At 41.4% G+C, this 24,121-nt stretch overlaps 2 protein-coding genes across 12 annotated transcripts in view; both read left to right on the forward strand.

Moving 5' to 3' along the window:
* LOC114462363 (zinc finger protein OZF-like) overlaps positions 1-7,441 on the forward strand; it is a 47,900-nt gene extending 40,459 nt beyond the window's left edge. For 2 of the 9 annotated variants that reach the window (XM_028445153.1, XM_028445152.1), the window contains 2 exons: positions 2,850-2,915; positions 3,026-7,441. In XM_028445153.1, the coding sequence (XP_028300954.1) occupies positions 5,666-6,955 (1,290 nt within the window). In that variant the 5' untranslated portion in view covers positions 2,850-2,915; positions 3,026-5,665 and the 3' untranslated portion in view covers positions 6,956-7,441. Of the gene's footprint in view, positions 1-349; positions 389-2,849; positions 2,916-3,025 lie in introns of those variants that run through there. The other 7 variants (XM_028445156.1, XM_028445159.1, XM_028445161.1 and 4 more) reach the window with 7 other exon arrangements.
* LOC114462362 (zinc finger protein OZF-like) overlaps positions 365-24,121 on the forward strand; it is a 29,410-nt gene continuing 5,653 nt past the window's right edge. The window contains exons 1-3 of one of the 3 annotated variants that reach the window (XM_028445140.1): positions 365-388; positions 14,985-15,050; positions 15,161-15,218. In XM_028445140.1, the coding sequence (XP_028300941.1) occupies positions 15,000-15,050; positions 15,161-15,218 (109 nt within the window). In that variant the 5' untranslated portion in view covers positions 365-388; positions 14,985-14,999. Of the gene's footprint in view, positions 389-14,110; positions 14,148-14,984; positions 15,051-15,160; positions 15,219-24,121 lie in introns of those variants that run through there. The other 2 variants (XM_028445139.1, XM_028445141.1) reach the window with 2 other exon arrangements.

Raw genomic sequence — 24,121 nt, forward strand, 5'->3', positions numbered from 1 at the left:
TACAGAAGTCAAAGCACAGGCAGTGAAGAGGAAGAATAGAAGGTTGTGCTCACGAGATTACAGTTTGATCATACAGGACTAAATAAAACACTGGCGTTAATAGGCAAACATCAATCAGGTGTTTGTGAGGAATGCAAAGTTACTGAAAAAACATTTTACTATCTAGTAAAAAATATAAGGAAAGACGAGAGCTAATGGAAAAGATCAAAAAGAGAGGGAAGTGATTACATATCTTAAGGACATATATATATATATATATATATATATATATATACACAACTCCGCCACCTATTGTATTACAACTCCGATACAGTAGGTGGCGATATGCTTCTCTCAAGTTATGGTTGCAATCCGCCAGAAGAAGAAGAAGAAGAATGAGGAGGAGAAGGTGAGAAGCTGTTTTCTGTCTTTAAAGCTGATTATTGTCGGTCAAACCTCCTTTAGGAGAACATCTGCACCGTGTTTATCTTCCTAACACTGGCCTTTCCACTCAGCCCAGCCTCAGGGTAACACGGTCACCAGTTGAACCGTAACACCAGTTCAGCACCACAGATGCCTCGGTACTGTGTAGCAGCTCACTGTACGAGGACTTCTAATGACGGAGTTTCCTTCTATAGATCTATAGATATTTGCACATCTGTTCATAAAGATCTATGCTAGATATTAGAGCTCTGGCGATTCAGGATATTTGGGGCCGATACCGATATTTGGGGGGCTTAAAAACTAATAAATCGGGTGATACATACACAGGCGTTGTTCTGGTGTCACGGTCTGAGTTTCCCTCCGTGCTGAGATTTTCTGGTGCTGCGCATGCTCATAATCGATCTCGGTACAAGGTAAACTCAGACCGTGACACCGGTTGTTAGAGCTACTTACTATCTTTACCGGGTGGGAACATCTGGGTATCTCACAATACGATACGCGATACAAAGCTCACAATAACGACTATCTCACGATATGACGATACTGCGATTATCGATATATTGGACAGAAATCAATTTTACGATAAACTATGACATAACAAGAAAAAAAGTTTAAGTGAAAAATAGAATTTTTATTTTATATCTCTGAAAGACAATACATTGAAAAAGTGTCAGAACAGTGACACTATTTTAGTGAAAACATTTCTGTAAATAAGTGTCAACATCCCCACTGCTGTTAGACTGTACAACAGGACCCTAATGTAACATGTGCAATAACCCCCCTTTGCAAAAACTACGTGCAATAATCTCCGTATCAGCGCCCCTTTATTTCCTGTACCAGCGTCACTTACTGACAACCTGCACTAGAACTGTAAACTTTGCACCTAGATACTCTAGTTTGTATAGTGTGTTTTATTCCATTTGTATTTATTCTTATTTCCCAATTGTTATAACTACATCCCCTCAAGATGTTTGTTTTTACCTACTGTGCATAAGATACCTCTTTTTACTATTTAACTGTCTGCACATTTCTTGTATATTCTGCACACCCTGTGATCTTATGCCAAATTTAACAAGTGAATTTCTCCATTGTGAGATCAATAAAGGATTATCTTATCTTATCATACCAATGTAAACAAATAGTTTTCTCCAATATTGCTTTCTGTAAACAAAAAAATAGGGTCTTTCTTACACGCATTGAGACACTTCATGGCAGTTCACCACAACAAATGAACACGTAAAACAGGCTGTAACAATGTTGTGATGACACAAACATCATGGTCACCGCGCGCTTGTCTGGAAACGGACCAATGTGTCCGTGGACTGACTCAGAGCGGCTGGATTTAATTCGTCTGATCACTGAAGAGTTTTCTAAGCAGAGTTGATGGAGCAGTACGTGTGTTTTATGTTTCTGTCACGTCAACAATGTAGTACCGTGGGACCCCTAAACAACAATCTGAAGCACGGCACGTATGGCGTTATATTTGTGCCACAACTCTGCTGTCAGTGCACATCTGAACTTTATCACGACTGTAAATGGTCTGCGTTATAAAGATTATCTCTTAATTGGATTAGAACTAAACCAGCGCGCAAAATACATTTACACAGAGCTGTGTGTGCGTCTAAAGAACATGTTTGGATAATAAATAAAACCAAGAAGCTGATTTTCATCAATAACTTCAATGTACTTTGTGTTTTAATTAGATAACATATTTAATGTGACTCTCTTTCAACAGCTGTGAGTTATAGGCCTGTACAACATTATTGAATGTATGAGTTAAACATTTAATTCTTTTATTTTATATTGTACATTGTTGGAATGTCCGTGCTAAATTAACATTTTTATATTTTTAATTGATTTATTCTTTTAAGCATTCATATTAATGTATACAATTGCAATGTTTTAATTTTAGTGATTAGTACACATTCAGAGCCAGAAATGCAATGGGGGACAAATATTTGGCATAATAATTTATTTTGGTGTTTCAGTTTTGGCCAAAAAATATAATTTGTGTGTATCCCTAATAGAAACTCCTGCATCATGTTTCATATCATCATCATTCATTATTGTAGCCAAAGAACTGAAATATTCAAGGATGTGGGTGTGGAGATTAAGCGTTGAGTGGTAAAACCAGCATTTTAAATATATCCAAGCACCTTGTATCATAGATACATGTGTGATATTTTTAAGAAAATAAACAGTTTGGAAATCGGTTAAAAATTCAACAAATGATTCTGCTTAGAGATTGAGAAATACCTCTTTCTGTCGTAATGACCATGCACCGCTGCCTCCACCACCACCCGTTCAAGATGGCGGCGCTGTTGACGTGTTCCTCCACAGTCGATGCGGTGTCTACGTATATAATGTCTATATTTGATTCCATGTTGACCTTTTGTTTAAATCTTCTTCTCTGTGAATAATTGCAGCTGATAAAGGAGATCATGACTGAGCAAAGCCAGGAGGCAAAGCAGACTGACAGAGAACCTGAGGAGGTAACATCACAGATCTATGACCATGTTTACTGCAGACTTCTCTAACCTACATATTTCTACAGCTGCTCACACTCATCAATAACAGAATAAATATATTTACTGTTTCCCAGAAACTGGAAATAAAAACTTTGTTCCAGAACAAGAGGATTCCAGCCAACATCCTGTGTGGTAATGAAGTTGACTTTTATTTTGAAATTCATCTGAAAAGACTTGAATCTTTGCTCTTCATCTGTTCATATTGTACTGTGGGCCAACAGTGATAAACACATGAGAACTTCCACAGCTCCTCAATATCTACACTTTAATTAATACGTCTCTACAAACATTGTCAACATGTTCTGATTTTCTGTAACATTTACTGTTGTATCACAATAACATGTTATTATTAATGATTCTGGTGTTAATGTTGTGGTTCCCAAACTTTCTGAAGTCGCGTACCCCTTCAGACCTTGAACCTGAAGCCATGTACCCACTACTTTTGCACACTCAATGTGATGTCATATACAACGTCTGAACCACGTCTGAATGCCTCCTCCTCTGATCCCTTTTTCTTCAACCACAGTGTCTGTTTTTTGTCGGTTATAATCTGATTATATTTCTTACATATAATAAGATATGGGTTTTAGATTATTTATTTAAAATTGTTCAAGGCACTGTGAACGCTTGAGTGTGCGTGTCCCTTTAAATGTTGTCGCCGCAAAGAATTGTGGGTCAGCATTATCGTGTCTCCTTTGGTTAAGGATGCATCAGTGTTTCCTAGGCTAAAGGAGGTAAAAAAATGAGCCTGTTTTACTGAGCTTAAAGAGAACTCTGACGTTCTTTATCACGGAACAGTGGATAGGAAAGGAGATAAGAGGGACTATTCAGACGCAGCTTTGCTTTCGCCGGCAGCTTCAGCGCTCTCGTTGTTTTTAAGTGGCGCTGGCGTGTGTGATGCCGCCAACCGATTCCAAGTCTCGCGATACCCGATCCATGCCTCTGCAACCGTTTAATCTAGGTATTAATGAGGCTGCTACCGACGCAACCGTATCTTTTACTTGTTGAACCGGTAATCCGGTCGCATCGATTTATTGTTCACAACCTTAGTTTACACGTGTCCATTTGCTTTCCAGCACTGCTGCAAGACACTTTAACAGCTGGTTGTGCAGCTGGGTGTAACGGCCTTGAAAGAGGCTGGTCTTGCAGTCCACTAGGATGTGCTCCAGTGTTGCTGGATTTGGACAAAGAGGTCACGTGGGGTCTTCACCGTACCACTGGCCTAGGGCCAAGGTTTCTTTTAGAAGGCAGGACATCTTTGACAGACCTGATGGTAAAGTTCACCCTGAATATCTCCATCTCCCACAGCTCTTTCCAAGATATCGTCCTCTTCTCCACTCATGCCATCCACTGCCCTGGCTTTGCGTGTGCCACTGCTTCCTGTTTCCTTTTCCCGACGTACCTCCTGGACCACCAGCTTACATCTCTGTGCCTTGTTCCAGGTTGGGGTGCTGGCCCCAAGACCAAGAATACTCTTTCCCTCCTACGAGATTACGTAGCACAAGATTTGATGTCCATCTGTTTTTGCTACACTTGCTAAAGCTAGCCATGAATCCACTTGTTTTTCCGTGAAAAATATGGTGGAAATGTTTGATATTGTCCCAAAACATGTGGGTGAGGGTTTAGTCTGTGTCATATAGATGTTTACATTTCAGAGGTTGAAGTCTGTCATATCATGAGATTTCGTAGCAATATTTAGTGTGAGTTCTAACATTTCCATCTTTTTGGTCATTAGTTTACTTCAAACAAGGGTAAACAGATATTGCTCACTACAAAAAAACAACAAAAAAAAACAAAATATACACAACGCACGGGATGAGTTTTACCTTGGGACCACATGCTATTTGTAATAATTGCAGAAAATGTCTGTGATGTTAATCTCAGGCGAATCAACCATGTCAGTAAATTGTAAAGTAAAAACTCCCCTACAAATTACCTACTATATTTTAAGGAAGTCCGAGGTCCTGTGATAATACTAATCCAATGCAAAGAGGCATCTCTGTGATTTGGACAGAAAGGGGCAGGATCTGATGCCTGGTTACGCGTTGTTTTGTTTCCAGTGTGACGTTCTGAGTTTACCTCGTACTGGAATAGATTATGAGCATATACGCGCATGCATGCAACCATAACCCTAACCTTAACCTAATCCAATAAACTAATAAACTACGTGTCCGTTCACATTAAAAAACAAAAATAAACAAAACTGAATTATTTTTTTTTTGCAAAAATGCATTTTCCGGTAGTGTTGCGCATGCGCATATATGCTCATTGAGCTCAGTACGAGGTAAATTCAGACCATGACACATTTAGAATCTTTTTTTTTTCTGTTTGTAGCTTTCTATTTAATACTGCTGGCTAGCGCTAGCAGTAACACAGCACTAAGCTGTGGTCAAAAGCCTGCAAAGTTGTTTTAACATCAACTCACACACTGTTTCACGTTTTCAGATATCCGTAAATTTCAGCAAAATCGGCTTCGGGTATCCCGTGCGAATGCGCCACATAAAAAGCAGAGGTTGGGGGGTCATTTATTTATTAGATGTGGTTTTTAGGTAAAACTAATCCCGTGCAAATAGTGCTAATGACAACAAAATCAAACAAACCCTTTTTTTGTTTCCTGTGAGGGAAAATCTGTTCATGGACTGCAGCTCCAGGATCATCTCCACATAAAGAAGGAAGAGGAAGAACTGTGGGAAAGTCTGGAGGTAAAGCAGGAGATGGATATTACAGCTGTTCCTGTGAAGAGTGAAGAAGAAGAAGAGGAGGAGGAAGCTCAGCATTCTCTGCTACTCTGGAGACAAAGTGAGGAGAACATCAAAGGAGAACCTGCAACCTGCAGCTCAGCTAAAATCATGAAAGTAAAACCAAATGTAGACATCAGTGAAGGTCCAGAAGCAACAAACACTTGTACACAACCAGACACTGATGGAGAGGAAACAGACTGCTCTGACACTGAAGACAGTGAGGATTGGAGGGAACCTTTGTCCCAGTCTGAAGCTCAGAGTGAACACATGGACATGAGCTGTGAGAGCTTTCAGACATCTGAGGTTAGGACTGAGAAGAACACCAAAGAAAAATCACATAACACAGAGAAACACTTTGTTTGTGATGTGTGTGGGAAACCATTTAGCAGCAGATCTAATCTGAAGGTCCACACAAGAATTCACACAGGAGAGAAACCCTTTGGTTGTGACTTATGTGGGAAACGATTTGGCGACACAACAAGTCTTAAGGTCCACACAAGAATTCACACAGGAGAGAAACCCTTTGGTTGTGACGTGTGTGGTCAAAAGTTTAATCAAAAGGCGAGTCTTTCTGCACACATGAGAATTCACACAGGAGAGAAACCCTTTGCTTGTGTCGTCTGTGGGAAACGATTTAGCAGCAGATCTCGTCTAAAGAGCCACATGATAATTCACACAGGAGAGAAATCCCATGGCTGTGATGTTTGTCAGAAACATTTTTCTCAAAGGAAGCATTTGAAGGATCACGTGAGAATCCACACAGGAGAGAAACCCTATGGTTGTGATGTTTGTCAGAAGCGGTTTTCTCAAAAGAAGCATTTGAAGCTTCACATGTTTATCCACTCAGGAGAGAAACCCTATGAATGTGATGTTTGTCAGAAAAGATTTACGACCAAGCAGTTAGTGATTAATCACATGAGAATCCACACAGGAGAGAAACCCTTTGGTTGTGGTGTTTGTGGTCAAAGTTTTACTTGTAAGAGAAGTCTTTCCATACACATGAGTGGCCACACAGGAGTGAAAGCTTTTAAATGTGATGTTTGTGAAAAAGGATATAATGCCAATTTTGAACTGAAGCAACACATGAGAATCCACACTGGAGAGAAACCTTATGTTTGTGATGTTTGTCAGAAAAGATTTATTAAAAAGACTCACTTTAATCGACACATTAGAATACACACTAGAGCAGGGGTCACCAAACGGCAGACCCTGGTCCGGGTTCATACTGCAGGAGGTGCCATGCAGAGTGAAAACTTAACGTAGTGCATCTATGTTTAGCCTGTTCAAGGAAACATTCAAGCCAATCACATGCAAGTTCTCTGTCCTACGTGACATGGCTAAACCAATCAGGTTTTTATATTACGACTCAAAGCAGAGACAGTAGAGTTTCACACAAGAAAGTGGAAAAAGAAAAGAAAGTTTGCATTATGAAGGAAAAGTAAAAGAAACAGACGACGGAGCTGAAGGAAGGGAGAGACTCAGACGATGGCGTCCTGAATACCCCTGCACTAGAGAAAAACCATTTGGATGTAATATTTGTAGTATAAGAAACGTGATTATCCACACTGGAGTGTAACCTTTACAATGTGATGTTTGATGTGTGTTAAAGTGTAGAAATGTTACAAAATGTAGAAATTATTTTTTATTAAATACACCCATCCATCCATCTTCTCCCGCTTAGCCGTTTCCGGGTCGCAGGGGCAGCATCCTCAGTAGGGAGGCCCAGACTTCCCTCTCCCCGGCCACTTCCTCCAGCTCTTCCGGGGGGCCCCCGAGACGTTCCCAGGCCAGCCGAGAGACATAGTCTCTCCAGCGTGTCCTGGGTCTTCCCCGGGGCCTCCTTCCGGAAGGACGTGCCCTGAACGCCTCACTAGGGAGGCGTTCAGGGGGCATCCTAATTAGGTGCCCGAGCCACCTCATCTGGCTCTTCTCGATGCGGAGGAGCAGCGACTCTACTTTGAGCCCCTCCCGAATGACTGAGCTTCTCACCCTATCTCTAAGGGAGAGCCCAGCCACCCTACGGAGGAAACTCATTTCGGCCACTTGTACCCGTGATCTTGTTCTTTCGGTCATGACCCAAAGTTCATGACCATAAGTGAGGGTTGGAACGTAGACTGACCTGTAAATAGAGAGCTTCGCTTTTTGGCTCAGCTCCCTTTTTACAATGACGGACCGGTGCAGACTCCGCATCACTGCAGACGCCGCACCAATCCGCCTGTCGATCTCTCGCTCCATCCTTCCCTCGCTCGTGAACAAGACCCCGAGGTACTTGAACTCCTCCACCTGGGGTAGAACCTCATCTCCAACCCGGAGAAGGCACTCCACCTTTTTCCGGTCGAGAACCAAAAATAATGTGGATAATTATATGGGACAAGGATGGCACATATAAATACACCCTAAAGGATCAAAATAAAGAAACAAATTAAAAAACCGTTGTTTCAGAAACATGAATCTCCTGATGCGATTATTAATTTTTTAAGCTAAAGCAGCTTCCTTCTTTTAACTCCACTTTTTTTAGACGTAAATATTAAAAATTCTGAGTCTATTTTAGTCTTTTTAAAATATGTTTTTTGAAGAATCAAACTAAAGAAAAGCAAATGTTAGTGTGTATAAAACAGTCAATTGTGATGAACTGGGTTGTTTTGGTTCTAAATGGCTTAAAATTGTTTCAGTGTTGGGGAATGCACACACTAAGCTGTGATATGGATTATTCTCTGACAATGTAAATCACAGACTGAGCTGTAATGTATCTGTGCTTGTCGGTGTGTGGATGTGGCTGAAATGGAGAGATTTCTGTCTGTAATCTAATATTCTCATTGCTCTACAAACATTGTTGATTATTTTTAATGTTTTTTAATAAACCTGCCTTTTTTTCCAAGTATGGACCTGTGTGTCATGTGAACGTTAATGGAGGACTTCAAAGCAGTAAATGTGTTTTTTTGATGGTTCCTTTAAAACCAGTTTGGATCAGTCCACTATGATCCCACCACTCTTTGGGTTGAGGAAACTAAATGACGATGATTGCACTTTTCACTCACAGATCTTTTTCCTGCCTCGTGTTGTTTCCACTCATTACTGCAGTAGAATTCTATGCCAGCACAGTCGCATCTACAACTGTAAACGTAGGACAACAACAATAGATGGCTGGTGATGTCGGGGTGACGGTGTCATTTGATACAAATGTGCTTCGAGGGCTCTTTGGTAGGCTTGTTATGAGAACACGGCTGTATGTAGAGTAGGAAGTTGCAGCTTTTAATTATTATTATATTATCAATAGTCATTATATCTCTGTTTGCTGCTGTTCCCTGACTGCTGAAAACCTCCGTGGGTTTTGAGTTGCCGATATTAGATGGTGGACGAGTTCCTGCATTAAAAGATTTTCTTCAAAAACGAAATCTAACGGTGACAAGACGTGAAGGAAAGACGAACACGTTGCAGCAGCTACATAGACCTCCTAAAACACTGCTTGCTGATTTCTGTGTAGTAATAACATGCCTGTGTTACTCTACCAGTGTAATTTAATGCTGATGGATCAAAAGAGCTGCATCATCATAGTGAGCGCATATTTAAAACTGAAATTTTCTTGGAATTTGTAAATATTAAATCTGAGCAGCTACATACAGCTACATACATGCTAAATGGCAGGATAGTATAATAAACCAGCTGTGACAGTGTTGGAACCCAGTAAGGTTACATATAGCAGATTAAGTAAAGGTGGCAAAAGTACTAGTCTTTAGTACTCAAGTAAAAGTTTAGATACTTGAATAAAAAATTACTCTGGTAAAAGAAAAAGTATCAAAGTAACTCTCTTTCTTGAATAAAATTTAAAAAATACATGCTACTAAATGTACTAAAGTAAAATGTAAAACAAATCTCCCTTCAATAGTAGACAGCGTTTTTAAACCAGCAAATTCCATTTTTATTTTTAAAATGATTTATCGTGGTCCGATGCAGTGGGTGGTGTGTGTTCTCCAGTGTCGGACACCTGAGAGTCCAGCTCTGTGTCCACCACGTATCAGCCCTTCTTAAGTAACAAAGTACAAATACTTCCTTAGTCTAATTTTTTCCTGGTATTTAAACTTCACTTGAGTATTTATTTTTTTGGCAACTTTTTACTTTACTTTTTACTTTTTTACTTTTTTAAAAAAACAAATATGTGTACTTTCTACTCCTCCGTACATTTAAAAAAAAAACTGGTACAGTGCCCGTCGAAGTATGCGTTCATGTGAGAGCATAGGGGTATATTTGCGGGTGAAAAATGTGGGTGCAATTTTCCTGGTTTAATTATATGGGACATGTGCATGATAAATGTGTTTGTTGGTTGTTTTTTTTTTTACTCACTTTTTATGTTTTTTTGTTTAGTGTATTTTTCTGTATTGTATGTTTTTTGGAGTCATTATGTGTATTTTTGTATCTTTCTGTTGTGTTTTTGTGCATTTTTTGATTCTGGAGTCATTTTGTGTAATTTTTGTGTAAATATTTAGTTTTGTGTATTTTTTGTGCAAATATTTAGTTTTGTGTATTTTTTGTGTAGATATTTAGTTTTGTGTATTTTTTTTATAAATGTTTAGTTTTGTGTATTTTGAGCCATTTTCATATTTTTGTTGTATTTTTCTGTAATGTATGTTTTTTGCAGTCATCATTATGTATATTTTTTTATCTTTCAGTTGTGTTTTTGTGCATTTTTTTGTATAATTGTTTTTGATTAACCCCTTAACCCCAAACTGCTCCCCCGGCGCCGCAAAATGGCTGCCCACTGCTCCTCAGGGATGGGTTAAATGCAGAGGATGAATTCCATTAATGTCATAACATTACATGGCCAATTAAAGGCGAAAGCCCCGATTTAATCTTTAATCTTTAATACCTGTGTGTTCCTGTGAAATGTTTGAGATGCCAATAACCAAACTCCATAGCCATTGTAGCGCCAATCAGAAAAGTAACAAAATGTAAAGCTCCAAACTACATGAGTGAATGAGTAAATTAAAGTATTATCTACAATTCGGCTGTGTTTTTAAAAAAAACAAAAATCATTGTTTACCTTCGAACTGAGTGGTCAGAGCTTAGCTTCCATGTGCGGCACCACAGAGAATCTGCAGTTTTCCAGATGGAGTATTGAACTGGTTGAGTTCAATACCGACTCTAGTGAAACAGCGCCTTAGTCAACAATTACACGGACAGTTATATGTTTTAAACAATGGGAAACCTGTCACCAAAAGACTCACCAGTGGCTGATGGTTTTAAACGATCTAGAGCCCGTGTTTTAGACGCTAACGATAGCATGGCTCAGGAGGAAGTGAAGTCTGGTACATAGACTGGAGAGGGAGGACGAATTGGACTCCATGACCCGTGACTTAAAGGAAGTTTGGGATCACGGGGATAATTTTAAGTAACCATGAAATATTAACTTAAATAACTTTTAGTAGTACAAAAACGTCTTTAATAATGACTTTTTTTTAAAACCCAAACAAACTGCGACACAGTGACGTCATGAACCGGAAGTTGCACGCTCAATACCGCGCTCATTACAGAGAGGGCCGTAATCTTGAAATGAACGTTTTGAACGTTCCGCAGCACCAAATTACTCCAAAATAACGGATGCACACACTTGGGGTATTTGGAACCTGTTGACTAAGTTTCCGGTCGAACTCATACCACGTCGGGGAGATATTTGCTCCACACACACACACACACACACACACACACACAGACCTTTTTTGATTTTATAGATAGATGAGGTCATGATGTAAGAAGATGCCAAATTTTGGTTGTTTGATTTTTTTTCTGTTAGGCAGGTCTCTTAGGTTTAAGGTTTTATGAAAAGTTATATTTTGTTGATATTTTGATAAGCGCATTGAGATGAATTTGTTGTAATTTTGTCATTGTCATCTATCACAGGGGTTCTCAACTGGTCTCACCCTGGGACCCAAATTTTGCCACAGTCCTTAAATCGTGACCCACTTTTTTTTTTTTTTTGAGAATTCAACCAACCAAATTTAGTTTTTCAAAAATAGCTGTTGAAAGCACACATAATCTTTTTAAAAACATAAATTTATGTATTTTCCTGTGCAACATGCATTTCACACCATGGCTGTCGAAAGAAAAGTTTCTTTCAAAATAAAAGACAAGTCCATCATGAGATATTAAAGGTATTGTAGACGATGTTTAGCTTCCAGGTGGATCATCAAGACTATTGGTCCTCCTAATTGTCAATCATGTTTACGAAAGGCCGTCGTACGTGCTCGTGCTCGTAACCCGGTGAGCACTGGGTCCTTTGAAAATGGATTTTCACTTACCGGTGGCGAGTCTGACATAGTGGGAAAAGTGCAAATCTTCCTTTGTAAGGTAAGCTTTTATGACCGATGTCCACACCAAACAGAGCTGTGCACGAGGAAAACGGGGCTCGTGCACACTCTCCCGCACACGTAGGCATGTTGCGAATGCACGTTTTTTTTCAAAATGTGGAGAGGGCGTTTCTTTTTTAAACATTGTCCACAATTCCTTTAAGTAAGCTATTTATCTATTTTTGACCAGCTGCCCACGACCCACCTAGTACAGGTCCACGACCCACTTTTGGGTCCCGACCCACCAGTTGAGAATCGCTGATCTATAAGGCCCTATTAGTTCCACGGTAACGGAATCACGGAATCGACCGATTAAAACTGAAAATCTTTCAGCACCGAAGGAGCACAGAGGAGAGAGTGGTGTGCTTCTCACCACTGAGAACATCAGTGAATGAGCTTAATGGGCCAAGCACTTCTTTTACAGTCTCTAAATATGTTAAGTCTGTATCTTTTGGCATGAGGTGACACTTTTTTTCTTCTTCTGCTAGAACAGCACATACAGCTTGTTGCTGATCCAAGAATTGCTCCACCATTTGAAAAGATGATCCCCGGCGTGTGTGTGTGTGTGCGTGTACTTTCTGTTTTTTTGTGCTGCCGTCTTGGCCAGGTCACTCTTTAATAAGAGGTTTTAAATGTCAATTAGTTTTTTTTTTTTTCAAACTTGGTTAAATAAAGGATATTAATTGATTGGTTGATAAATTGATTATTGTAAAGGAGGGGCTGTAACCTTTCCTATTCTATTGATGGGAGTGTCTGCTGTAAATTTTCACTCCACCTCCTTCCAAAATCAAAGTGTCAGTACTCATAAAATATGTGATTATTCCTAACATTTCTTGAATAAAAATTCAAATGTTTAAGGGCATAGCAACATACTTATTACAGGCTAATAAATGCAGACATCCTGCTTAATACGGTTGAAGAAGTTTACTATTGGTAGAATATTTTTTCTACACTGCAGACATGCGCTGACAAGCTCAGTGTTCTCTGCTACACTGGAGACAAAGTGAGGAGAACATCAAAGGAGAACCTGCAGCTCAGCTAAACTCATGAAAGTAAAACCAAATTGGAGGGAACATTTGTGCCAGTCTGAAGGTCAGAGTGAACACATGGACATGAACTGTGAGAGCTTTCAAACATCTGCAGAACATCACACAACGCACAGAAACCCTTCGGTTGTGATGTGTGTGTGAAAGTCTGAAGGTTCACATGAGAATCCACACAGGAGAGAAACCCTATGGTTGTGATGTTTGTGGTAAAGGATTTCATCGCAAGCCTGACTTGAATCCACATATGAGAATTCACACGAGAACAGGGGTCACCAAATGACAGACCCCGAACCGGGTTCAGACCCGCAGGGGACCCAGACCTACAGACTAAACAGGACTTATGAATGAAAACCAGGGTTCTCGCCAGTGCTGTTGAGCGTAGGGGCCCCTACGGTGTGATATTGATTTGTTGTTTTTTAATCAGTACCTTCGTAATTATTGTTACACACTTGAACACAGAGGGACTTCCAGGCGTGCATGGGTTGTTTTAACTCTTTTTGATCTGAATAATCCAGAAACACATTAATCAGCCTCATCGTCTATTTCAGTTGTTCTCAACCTTTTTGGCTCAAGCTCCCCTTTCTCTTATTTTTGAATCATATCCTTTAGTAGAAGATGTTGTTCAGGCAATTTTAATGAGACTTATGGCTCCTTTCTCTCCTTAGTTAATAGTCCATCATCTTTTAAAAAACGAATGTACTGTATATTTGACAGTTTTGTGTGACAGGATATTAATGGGTTATACCAACCAACTTGGAACAATTTAATTCCTTTGTACATCTAAATGTATATAATATTTGTGTATATTTTCACTGGTTTTACTTTATCTTTGTTTGCCTGTTTGTCTGATACAGTTTTTTGTTTTGCTATTATTATTATTTTTGTGTATATGTATGCGTTTATATACCGAATATGTATACAGTTAATTTATAAAACAAAAGTTAAAAACTAAAGACCAGTGGGGGGCAGTAATATGGCTGGTAGCGTCCACTGCCGGAAATATAGACGAAGAAGAAGGAGAAGAAGAAGCAGAAGAAGAATGAGGAGGAGGAGGAGGAGGAGAAGAAGGTGAGAAGCTGTTTTCTGTCTTTAAAGCTGATTGTTGTCGGTCAAACCTCCTTTAGGAGAACATCTGCACTGTTTTTATCTTTCTAACACTGACTGTTCCACTCAGCCCAGCCTCAGGGTAACACGGTCACCAGTTGAACCGTAACACCAGTTCAGCACCACAGATGCCTCGGTACTGTGTAGCAGCTCACTGTACGAGGACTTCCAATGACGGAGTTTCCTTCTATAGATCTATAGATATTTGCACATCTGTTCATAAAGATCTATACTAGATATTAGAGCTCTGGCGATTCAGGATATTTGGGGCCGATACCGGTATTGGGGGCTTAAAAACTAATAAATCGGGTGATGCAAAAACCGGAAACATACAAGTAAATACGACTCCTTACTACATACACAGACATTGTTCTTGTTGTTAGAGCTACTATCTTTACCAGATGAAAAATATATTTTAATGGTTATGGTTATGATTTATTTGGCTTTATTTACAGGCGATTAGTTCCTACTGCACTGATAGGAAACACTTGGAAACCAGTACTGTTCATATAGATCTATGCTACATATGTTACTGTTCATATAGCTCTATGGTACTGTTCATATAGATCTATGGTACTGTTCCTATAGATCTATGCTACATATGTTACTTTTCATATAGATCTATGGTACTGTTCATATAGATCTATGCTACATGCACTCCTGTTCATATAGATCTATGCTAAATTACATGTGTTGGTGATTGCAGTTGCCTGTCCCTGATCTATCCTGACATGTCTACAGTGAGCTTTTGATTCCATGTTTACCTTTTGTTTAAATCTTCTTCTCTGTGAATAATTGCAGCTGATAAAGGAGATCATGACTGAGCAAAGCCAGGAGGCAAAGCAGACTGACAGAGAACCTGAGGAGGTAACATCACAGATCTATGACCATGTTTACTGCAGACTTCTCTAACCTACATATTTCTACAGCTGCTCACGCTAATCAATAACTGAATAATTATATTTACTGTTTTTCAGAAACTGGAAATAAAAGCTTTGTTCCAGAACAAGAGGATTCCAGCCAACGTCCTGTGTGGTAATCAAGTTGACTTTTATTTTGAAATTCATCTGAAAAGACTTGAATCTTTGCTCTTCATCTGTTCATATTGTGCTGTGGGCCAACAGTGATGAACACATGAGAACTTCCACAGCTCCTCAACTTAACATCTACACTTTAATTAATACGTCTCTACAAACATTGTCAACATGTTCTGATTTTCTGTAACATCTACTGTTGTATCTCCCTGCCTGCGTCATTGCACAAATGGAGGCCAAGGCTCCTCTCATGAGGCTTGCGTCAATGCAGGAATAAAATCTCCAGCAAAAACAAGCACCAGGTCTGCTCGAGCTGTCTGGGACTAGAATATGACCGGCTCGCTGTCGACTAGGGATGGGCGATATGGGCTAAAAAAAATTATCCCGATAATTTCTGGTATTTATCACAATAATGATAAACATCACGATAAATAAAAAACTATAAACAAATAAAACAATTCCCAACTAAGTGTAAACAGGTTCCTTACAAACACAAAAGAAATTGAATACATCATCACTAGAATCTGCTTCAGTAATAGCATTTACTGTACACATTAAAAAGTTTGTGCATATTGGTTATTCCGTTAGTGTTATTGTATATAATTAATTTCCTCATTAATAATGAAATTATTTTCTTAAAAAAAAAAAGAAGAACATGAAAAGCAAACATTAGTGTTTTTACTGTTTAATATAAACCATTGCTGATGAATCTAGTTTAGTTTATATCTAATGAATTACATAAAGTTATGGTTTAATCTGACCATAAACAAATCGGTGGCTCTCTGTGATTTAATGACAGTAAGCTGTGTAGTTTTTACTTGGTCTATTCCTTTAATGCAATAGTTAGCATTAGCTCTTAGCATAATTAGCTTTAGTTGAGTTTCCAGTTCATAATCGTTGCTCCGGGTTCATCTCTGTGTGTGGATCTGACGGAGAAACTTGGATTGGTTCACTTTGTTGAATAGTTGTCTGGTCTTAACCAAGTAGCGGTCTATGATGTATCGCAGATTCAGGTTGACTGTGACGAGCAACGCCGTCTGTGTGTGTGTGTGTGTGTGTGTGTGTGTGTGTGTGTGTGTGTGTGTGTGTGTGTGTGTGTGTGTGTGTGTGTGTGTGTGTGTGTGTGTGTGTGTGTGTGTGTGTGTGTGTGTGTGTGTGTGTGTGTGTGTGTGTGTGTGTGTGTGTGTGTGAGTTGGCTGAGGGGCGGGAGCCGCGGTGGTGCACACCGTGGAGGAGGTTCCACTGCGAAGCTGCTGTGAACAGCGCTTCGTTCCAGAGAATAATAAGTTGTTGACAACAAACTTGTGGGCAATTTTTAGGGGCATTCTTGGCTAAATTGGGGGACAAGTGGCCCTTGCTAATTTCCGACATGGGCATTTATGGTTTATATTGTGGGATGACATACTGTATTCTTACCGGTGAGAATGTTTTTGACGATATATCGTGAACGATGATGTATCGCACATTCTTACTGTAGACTCCCCGGCTCATGTCGGCACAGTTCGTGTCCAACACGAAGAGCCTTCACAGGAGGCTGGCGCATCAGACGTGTCTGTCTGGGCAGGACCCCTTTCTTCCTCCTGAGGTTGAGCTCAACCCAGCCAGGTTGAGCTGGGGCTCCCAGCTCAACCTGGCTGCTATCTCCTCAGACCTCCTCATATCAGGAGAGGATGAGGAAGATAACACGTTCATCACTCCGGCCCGGGCTGCACAGCCTTTGACGTTCGTTGCGTCATCCACCGGCCCCAACTGTCTCAACGCGGTTCGTCCGGCTGGCTCGGCAAACCCCGGCCTCAGTCGCAGCTTCGCAGAGACAGCCCGCTTAAGCGCACCAAGGCTAAAAAAGAGTAAAAGGGAATGGCCTGACCACTCTCCTCTCCTCCGATGAAGCAGTTGGCTGTTCCCCGTCCCCAAGCTACACCTGTTCGGTTTTCAGACGTGCACTCGGGCGCCCTCCACACCCCAGTCTCCCCGCTGCCACGGCACGGTCCAGTGGCGGCCGGGAGGGACAGACATGTTCTAGGGAGGTTCGGCTGTTGCCCCCCCCCTAGTCCACAAGCGCGCACATACACACGTTTTATTAGGAATAATAAAATGTGTGTAAACAATTGGTCCGTGGCTCCAAGCATTGACTCCCAACATGATCGTCAGCACAAAAAGTAGTGCAGTTTGGGCATCCAGTAGTGCAGTTTGCATTAACATAGAAGGCAATGAAGTATAATATATATTCTATATTAAGCCGCAGTGTTTGTTTTAGCTGTGAGATAGTTGGCGAGGGAGGAGCTCACATTCTAGGAGGCGTGTTAGGTGACGTCACCTACCAACGTGGGCAAAATCCAACTGTCCCGTTTGGAGCTGACGTTGTTTTTACAAAATGTTGTATCGCAAGGGAGGGAGGAAACAGAACTTTTTCAACTTTGGCCCTCTGAGGCTAAAAGGATGTATATCACTGTATCAAAACCATTATAAAGTGATAATGGACTTTAGCTTTTTTTTGGAAGCATGTTTTGTTTTATTTGAAGGCTTAATATAAATGAAATGAAAACGTGCTTTTTATGAAAATCAAAGACCACTGGAATATTTAAAAAAATGTCACTATTCAATAAACATTTACTTTCGTTAAAAAAATATATCTAAAAATGAATTATAAGCTGTTAATGCACAATTTAAAAAATAGTGAAAAACTTAACAACCGATACAATTCAGTATTTGGCCAAGCGTTTATATTTTATTCAGCTTCATTCTCAAATTTTCATTTCCGTGCATCCCTATTTATTTATTTATTTGACAGGGCAATGCAGACAGACATAGTTACAACTGATGTGATGCATGCAGAGTGTATAGCAGCTATAGGGAATGGTAATTCTCAACTCCTGTCCCTGGTTGAGGTTCATGCGGATTCCGTGCGTCTGATTTCCACGCAACACATTGATGCATCAAGCATAAAACAGCCTTTAACTGGCTGCTGCTTGAAGCTGTACCTCGTTTGCCGGTATGATACCCTCACAGATTCAGGGAGAATTGGCCCATGTTCTACAGGAGGAGATCCTCACTCTGTTGCACAGAGGAGCGATCTTGGGGTACGTTCTCTCTGCTTGGCCCGTCCCGCCGTCTCAGTACGGTTAGTTTGGCTGGTTCAAGCCTTTCTTCAAAAAAAAAAAAAAAAAAAAAACAAATACATGTAGCCTGTTGTTATGCTTTGCTGTTATTTAAAAAAAAAATTGTTACGTCTTCTTTTAAAATGATATAAAAAAAATGACCTGTTATTTCAGCCACTGCTTGTTGCAGAAAAACTTAATATTGTCACTAAAACCTGAAAACATTTTGCAACGGAGCGTGTCTGTCTCCTTCCTCCTTTTATAGGAGGTGGGACTGTCCCTGGTGGACGGACACTCACTTTTCACAAGCCAATCAGGATTGGCAGATTGAAAATGCTTCTGAGGGCTGCAGATAAGAGGTGAGAGCTATGCTCCCCACCCACCCACCATGGATCTGTGTGTATGTGGTGCATTTGCTCCATGGGTTAGGGCCAGACCAGACTGGAAGTGAAGTAAAATGGCCATGTAGGAGGCCTGTCTGGTGTGACCCCGGCCCATCCATACAGCAGACCACAGGAGAGGGTAGGAGGGTAGATTGCACCGACTAGCACGGGCACTGCAGACCCCAGGGACATGCTGAGCAGCACAACAGGAAACCAACCCCGCGGCACACCTTGGACCATACCGGCCCCACGGAGCATGGCGGCATCCCCAAATTCTAACCACAGTGGGGCATCAGCCACACCCCCCAGCGGTCCAGGGCGCGACCCATGCCGCAGGCCAGCCCCGCAGCAACTGGGAGTGACTCCGTTACAGAAACTCCAGTGCCTGCACAGGCCTGCATGGCCCCACAATACAACACTGTCCACAGGTGGCCCAGGCCCCCCGACAAGCACTGACGCCATCAACTGCCTGAGCAGGACCACAGACCGACAAGCAGGCGTACCTAAGCCACAAAAACCGTGCACCAATGTTGCAAGCACAGTTCCCCCCACGGAGGCTACCTCCAATCACCCACGCCCCAATACGAGACAACCCCCGACACCAGGACAGCCCAGAGGACAGCAGGCCCGATGCCATCGTGCCAGCTACATCCTCGACTAACAGAAGTCTCACATCTGTCAGTCTACCCCTGGTCAGCTCTGGCTACAATTGTAGCTTGCCATCACTGTGTGGGGATTGAAAGAATATTGCACATCAATGTAAAGAAATTTGAGTGTCCAAAAAAGTACTGTATCAAATCCAATGCATCATTATTTATTATTTTTCATGCAGGCTCTGACTTCAGCTTCAGGCCAGGTCTTATTCACTGCCTGCAAACAATCCATTGAGAGGCCCGGATGATCACCTCCATGGCCAAGGTGCAGACCAGTGGGGAAATAGTGCATCTGGCAATGATTCTTACTTCCAAGTGTTGCCATGCTGTGTTGCACTCAGTTGTTTGTCAGGCAGAGCTGGAAGCCCTGTAAGTAGGCCTTTACAGGGTTTGTGAGTGCTGCTGTCACCTTGAAGTAGTCAAAGGCTGTCCACAGAAGGCTGTGAGGGACTGAGCCAAAGGCATTGGCGAGATCCAGAAAAACCATGTGAAGGTCTGTTCCCTCCTTCTTGGCAACCTGGATCTGTTGCCAGACAATACTTACATGTTCCACACAACCGGAGAAGCCTACGATGCCTCAGCTACCACGCTGAGGAAGATTTTTCCCTTGACATTTAGGAAGCTGATCTGGGGATAAGGACCCCTCCACCTCTACTTCAGGACATTGGTGTCTTCTTCTTTTGCCACACAACTCTCATCAGCTTCCAGAGGAATCACAAGACATCAGGTGCGTGTTTGTAGAGCCTATATGGAACTCCGTCGGAATCTGGAGCTGAGATGCTCCCTTGCTCTACGTACAATTTTGTCTATTTTGCTCTTTCTGGGTGGGCTGATTTTTAGTTCGAACTCTGGTAGATCAACTGGTGGCATGTCAGGTGGGAGCGTAAGTACTTTGTCCTGTCGGCCATCTGTAACGGACTTTTTCAGGTGTTCCTCTAGGTTGACTTTTGACACTGAGGGTGTACTCACACTGACAACCGGGGCCGTTCCTAACCAGCTCTGTGCATGTGTGAAACCATGGGGGGCCATTGTCTGGCCTGCGTAGGTGTGAACTGCACCTTAGGGGGGGATAACGGCACGGTGGGCCGCGCATGCACACACACCTTGACCCGCGTGCAAAATGTGGTGACGTTGGTACCGCGCGATGCTGTACGGCACATAAACATCCGCAGTGTCAGAAGTCCTCGTTAGCCGATGAAAAGGTCAGCGTGGGCGTTACCTGAAGATATACATGAACGACACCACAGAGAACTCATGGAGGCAGAGGACAACATGACCGGCTTCTCTTTGATCAGCCGACAGCGGGACAGTAACTGAGTGTAGTAGCCCACCATCAGGTCCGGGTATTTCCGAGGGTATAAATATACATATAAACACATATTAGTGGTATATTAACCCATACAAACCAAAAAGATGGAAATGGGACATTTTACTGCTGCTAATGTATAAATAATATGTATGTATATATACAAAGCGGCATCTTTAATGTTTTCGTTACGTGTGAGTAAAATTACCGATAGAGCAAATATGAGCAGAGTTACGGTCATTTAAATTAACATGATGCGTTCAGGGGCCCTGGGAAACCCTGTCCGTTTGTATAATCTAGCCGTGGAAAGAGCACGTGTATGGGTAAATCTTGACTTATAATTACCCTACGCAACAGAAGATATGAAATTAACAGCATGTACTGTCAACAACAAACCCAGAGTCGCTTAATGGTGATGTAATGCCATACGTGTGTCATAAATTAACGTGATGACGTGTTTCTCTGTGGTAACCGAGTTGAGCTGATGATCGGTCTACCGTGCCAGAAAAGGGACAGGGAGGGGGGGGATTCCTGCTGTGAGCTTGGAATGGCCCCGGTTGCCAGTGTGAGCACACCCTGAGAGACTACTGTAACCTTTGATCATCCTGCTGTAGCTGTTGGATCCCCAGGTATGCTGATCATCAATCTCGTAGTCTGTTCTGTTTCTGTTTTCATAACTGAGTTGTCTGCAGATGAGCCATCTTACGCCCCTGCTCTGGCTGGCTCAGGGGATATCTTCTTAGATTTTTCATAGCCATGTGTGGGTAGGACCCATACACCATTTGTACTAGATCTCCAGAGTTCAGCAGTGAATTCCAGCATCCCAGCATCACCCCCATGATGCCATCAACTCAATTTGACAGCCCATTTGATAGCCAGTTACTGGCCTTTTTAGCCACCTTGGAGAGGTCTTTGACTGCCACCTGGTGGTCCTTCCCTCGCAGCCATAATCTCTCCGAGTAGCCTTGGTGTTGAGGTGACTACAAACCCTCTGGAGCCTACTTCCACCGGAGTAACCTTCGCTTTCCTGTCTTGTTGCTGTGCATCACCTAGCAGTGTATTGAAGCTTCTCGTGCTTGTAGGTCTTCTCAACTGCACTAATCTAGGAACAGTGAGCTTCTGGCCCAAGTCTGCTAGCATTTTCTAGTCTTGTGTATTGTCTAGCCCCCTATTGTCTGGGCTTAACTCATTCAGTGCCAGCCATTTTCAGATTTTCTACCCCTCTCAATGCCAGCCATTTTTGAGCATTTTGTCTGATTTTTAAAGACCCATAGAATATTTTCTACTATGACTATCTGAAATCTGACACCAGATTCTGAAAGATTGAAGCCTCTCCTTTCATAAAAAAGTAATTTGTTTCTGGCTTGTTTCGTTCTCCCGTAATCAGCCATTGAATAGAGCAAGTTTTACACAAATCTTCAGTTTCAGAGCAAAAAGCTGAGAAAACAGCCTTTTTCTAAAAAACCCTGTTAGTGACTTTAAAGCTATTTTTATTTTTTTTTTATTTTTTTATTTTTTTGATTTAGTGACAACTCTAACATCTGAACATTGTTTCCTTATATAAAACAAAAAACAAAACACTGAGAACAGGCTTTTGATGGCAAACTTATTATTTTGCTATCTGGGTCAGAGTTGAATGGATTTCTTACTGTACTTTTGGCATCCGTCCAAGTTTCTCTCCCGTCAGTCTGCACACACGCAACTTCCTCTTCCTCCTGGACATGCAGAGTGTCACTGCGTTCCCCGTCTTTTTTATCTCATCATCGCCACACTATCCATGAGTTTCACACATGCTCTGGTCGAATGTGCGCTGCTGGGAACGTCAACTCTCGTACATAGCACCAATTTCTGTCTAGTATACGCCTTTCCTCCTCTCCTCCTCTCCCTCTGAGCTCTGCTGAGCATGGATGATATCTCATCCAAAGGTGCGCTGCTACCTACTACATGTCACCTATTATTTTGCTATTTGGCTCACAGGCAGAAAATTAGAATATTGTGGAGATGTTCAATATTAAAGACACCTGGTGCACCTGCAAAGGCCTTTAAATGGCCTCTCAGTCGAGTTTTGTAGGCTACACAATCATGGGGAAGACTGCTGACCTGACAGTTGTCCAAAAGACGACCATTGACATCTTGCACAAGGAGGGCAATACACAAAAGGTCATGGCTAAAGAGGCTGGCTGTTTATAGATCTCTGTGTCCAAGCACATTAATAGAGGCGAAGGGAAGGAAAAGGCAGAAAAAAGTGCACAAGCAATAGGGATAACCACGCCCTGGAGGGGAATGTGAAACAAAACCCTTTAAAAAATGTGATGGAGATTCACAAAGAGTGGACTGCAGCTGGAGTCAGTGCTTCAAGAACCACCACACACAGACGTATGCAAGACGTGTGTTTAAGCTGTCGCATTACTTGTGTCAAGCCACTCTTGAACAAGAGACAGCGTCAGAAGCGTCTTGCCTGGGCTAAAGACAAAAAGGACTGGACTGCTGCTGAGTGATGAAAGTAAATTTTGCATGTCCTTTTGAAATCTAGGTCCCAGAGTCTGAGAAAAAGAGGAGAGGAACAGAATCCACTTTGCTTGAGTTTGAGTGTAAAGTTTCCACAGTCAGTGATGTTTTGGGATGTCATGTCATGTGCTAGTGTTGGTCCACTGTGTTTCCTTAGATCCAAGGTCAACAAAGCCATCTATTCGGACGTTTTAGAGCAGCTTTTTGCTGTTGATCAACTTTATGGAGATGCAGATTTCATTTTCCAACAGAACTTGGCACCTGCACACAGTGCCAAAGCTACCAGTACCTGGTTTAAGGACCATGGTATCCCTGTTCTTGATTGGCCATCAAACTCGCCTGACTTTAACACCATAGAAAATCTGTGAGGTATTGTGAAGAGGAAGATGTGAGACACCAGACCCAACAATGCAGAAGAGCTGAAGGCCACTATCAGAGCAACCTGGGCTCTCATAACCCCTGAGCAGTGCCACAGACTGATTGACTCTATGCCACGCCGCATTGCTGCAGTAATTCAGGCAAAAGAAGCCCCAACTAAGTATTGAGTGCTGTCCATGCTCATATTTTTCATGTTCATACTCTTCAGTTGGCCAACATTTCTAGAAATCTTTTTTTTTTGTATCGGTCTTAAGTAATATTCTAATTTGATACTGAATTTTGGGTTTTCATTAGTTGTCAGTTATAATCATCAAAATTAAAAGAAATAAACATTTGAAATGTATCAGTCTGTGTGTAATGAATGAATATAATATACAAGTTTCACTTTTTGAACAGAATTACTGAAATAAATCAACTTTTTCATGTTATTGTAATTATATGACCTGCACTTGTACATATCAAATATTCCTATACCTACACACATCCAAAAATATATACACCATTTAATGTAATAATTAAAAATTATATCTTACGAAAATAGTTATATAAAAAAAATTATAAACTATGTTTAATTAGAC

This window comes from Gouania willdenowi, chromosome 4, assembly GCF_900634775.1.
Source record: "Gouania willdenowi chromosome 4, fGouWil2.1, whole genome shotgun sequence".
Lineage (NCBI taxonomy): Eukaryota > Metazoa > Chordata > Actinopteri > Blenniiformes > Gobiesocidae > Gouania > Gouania willdenowi.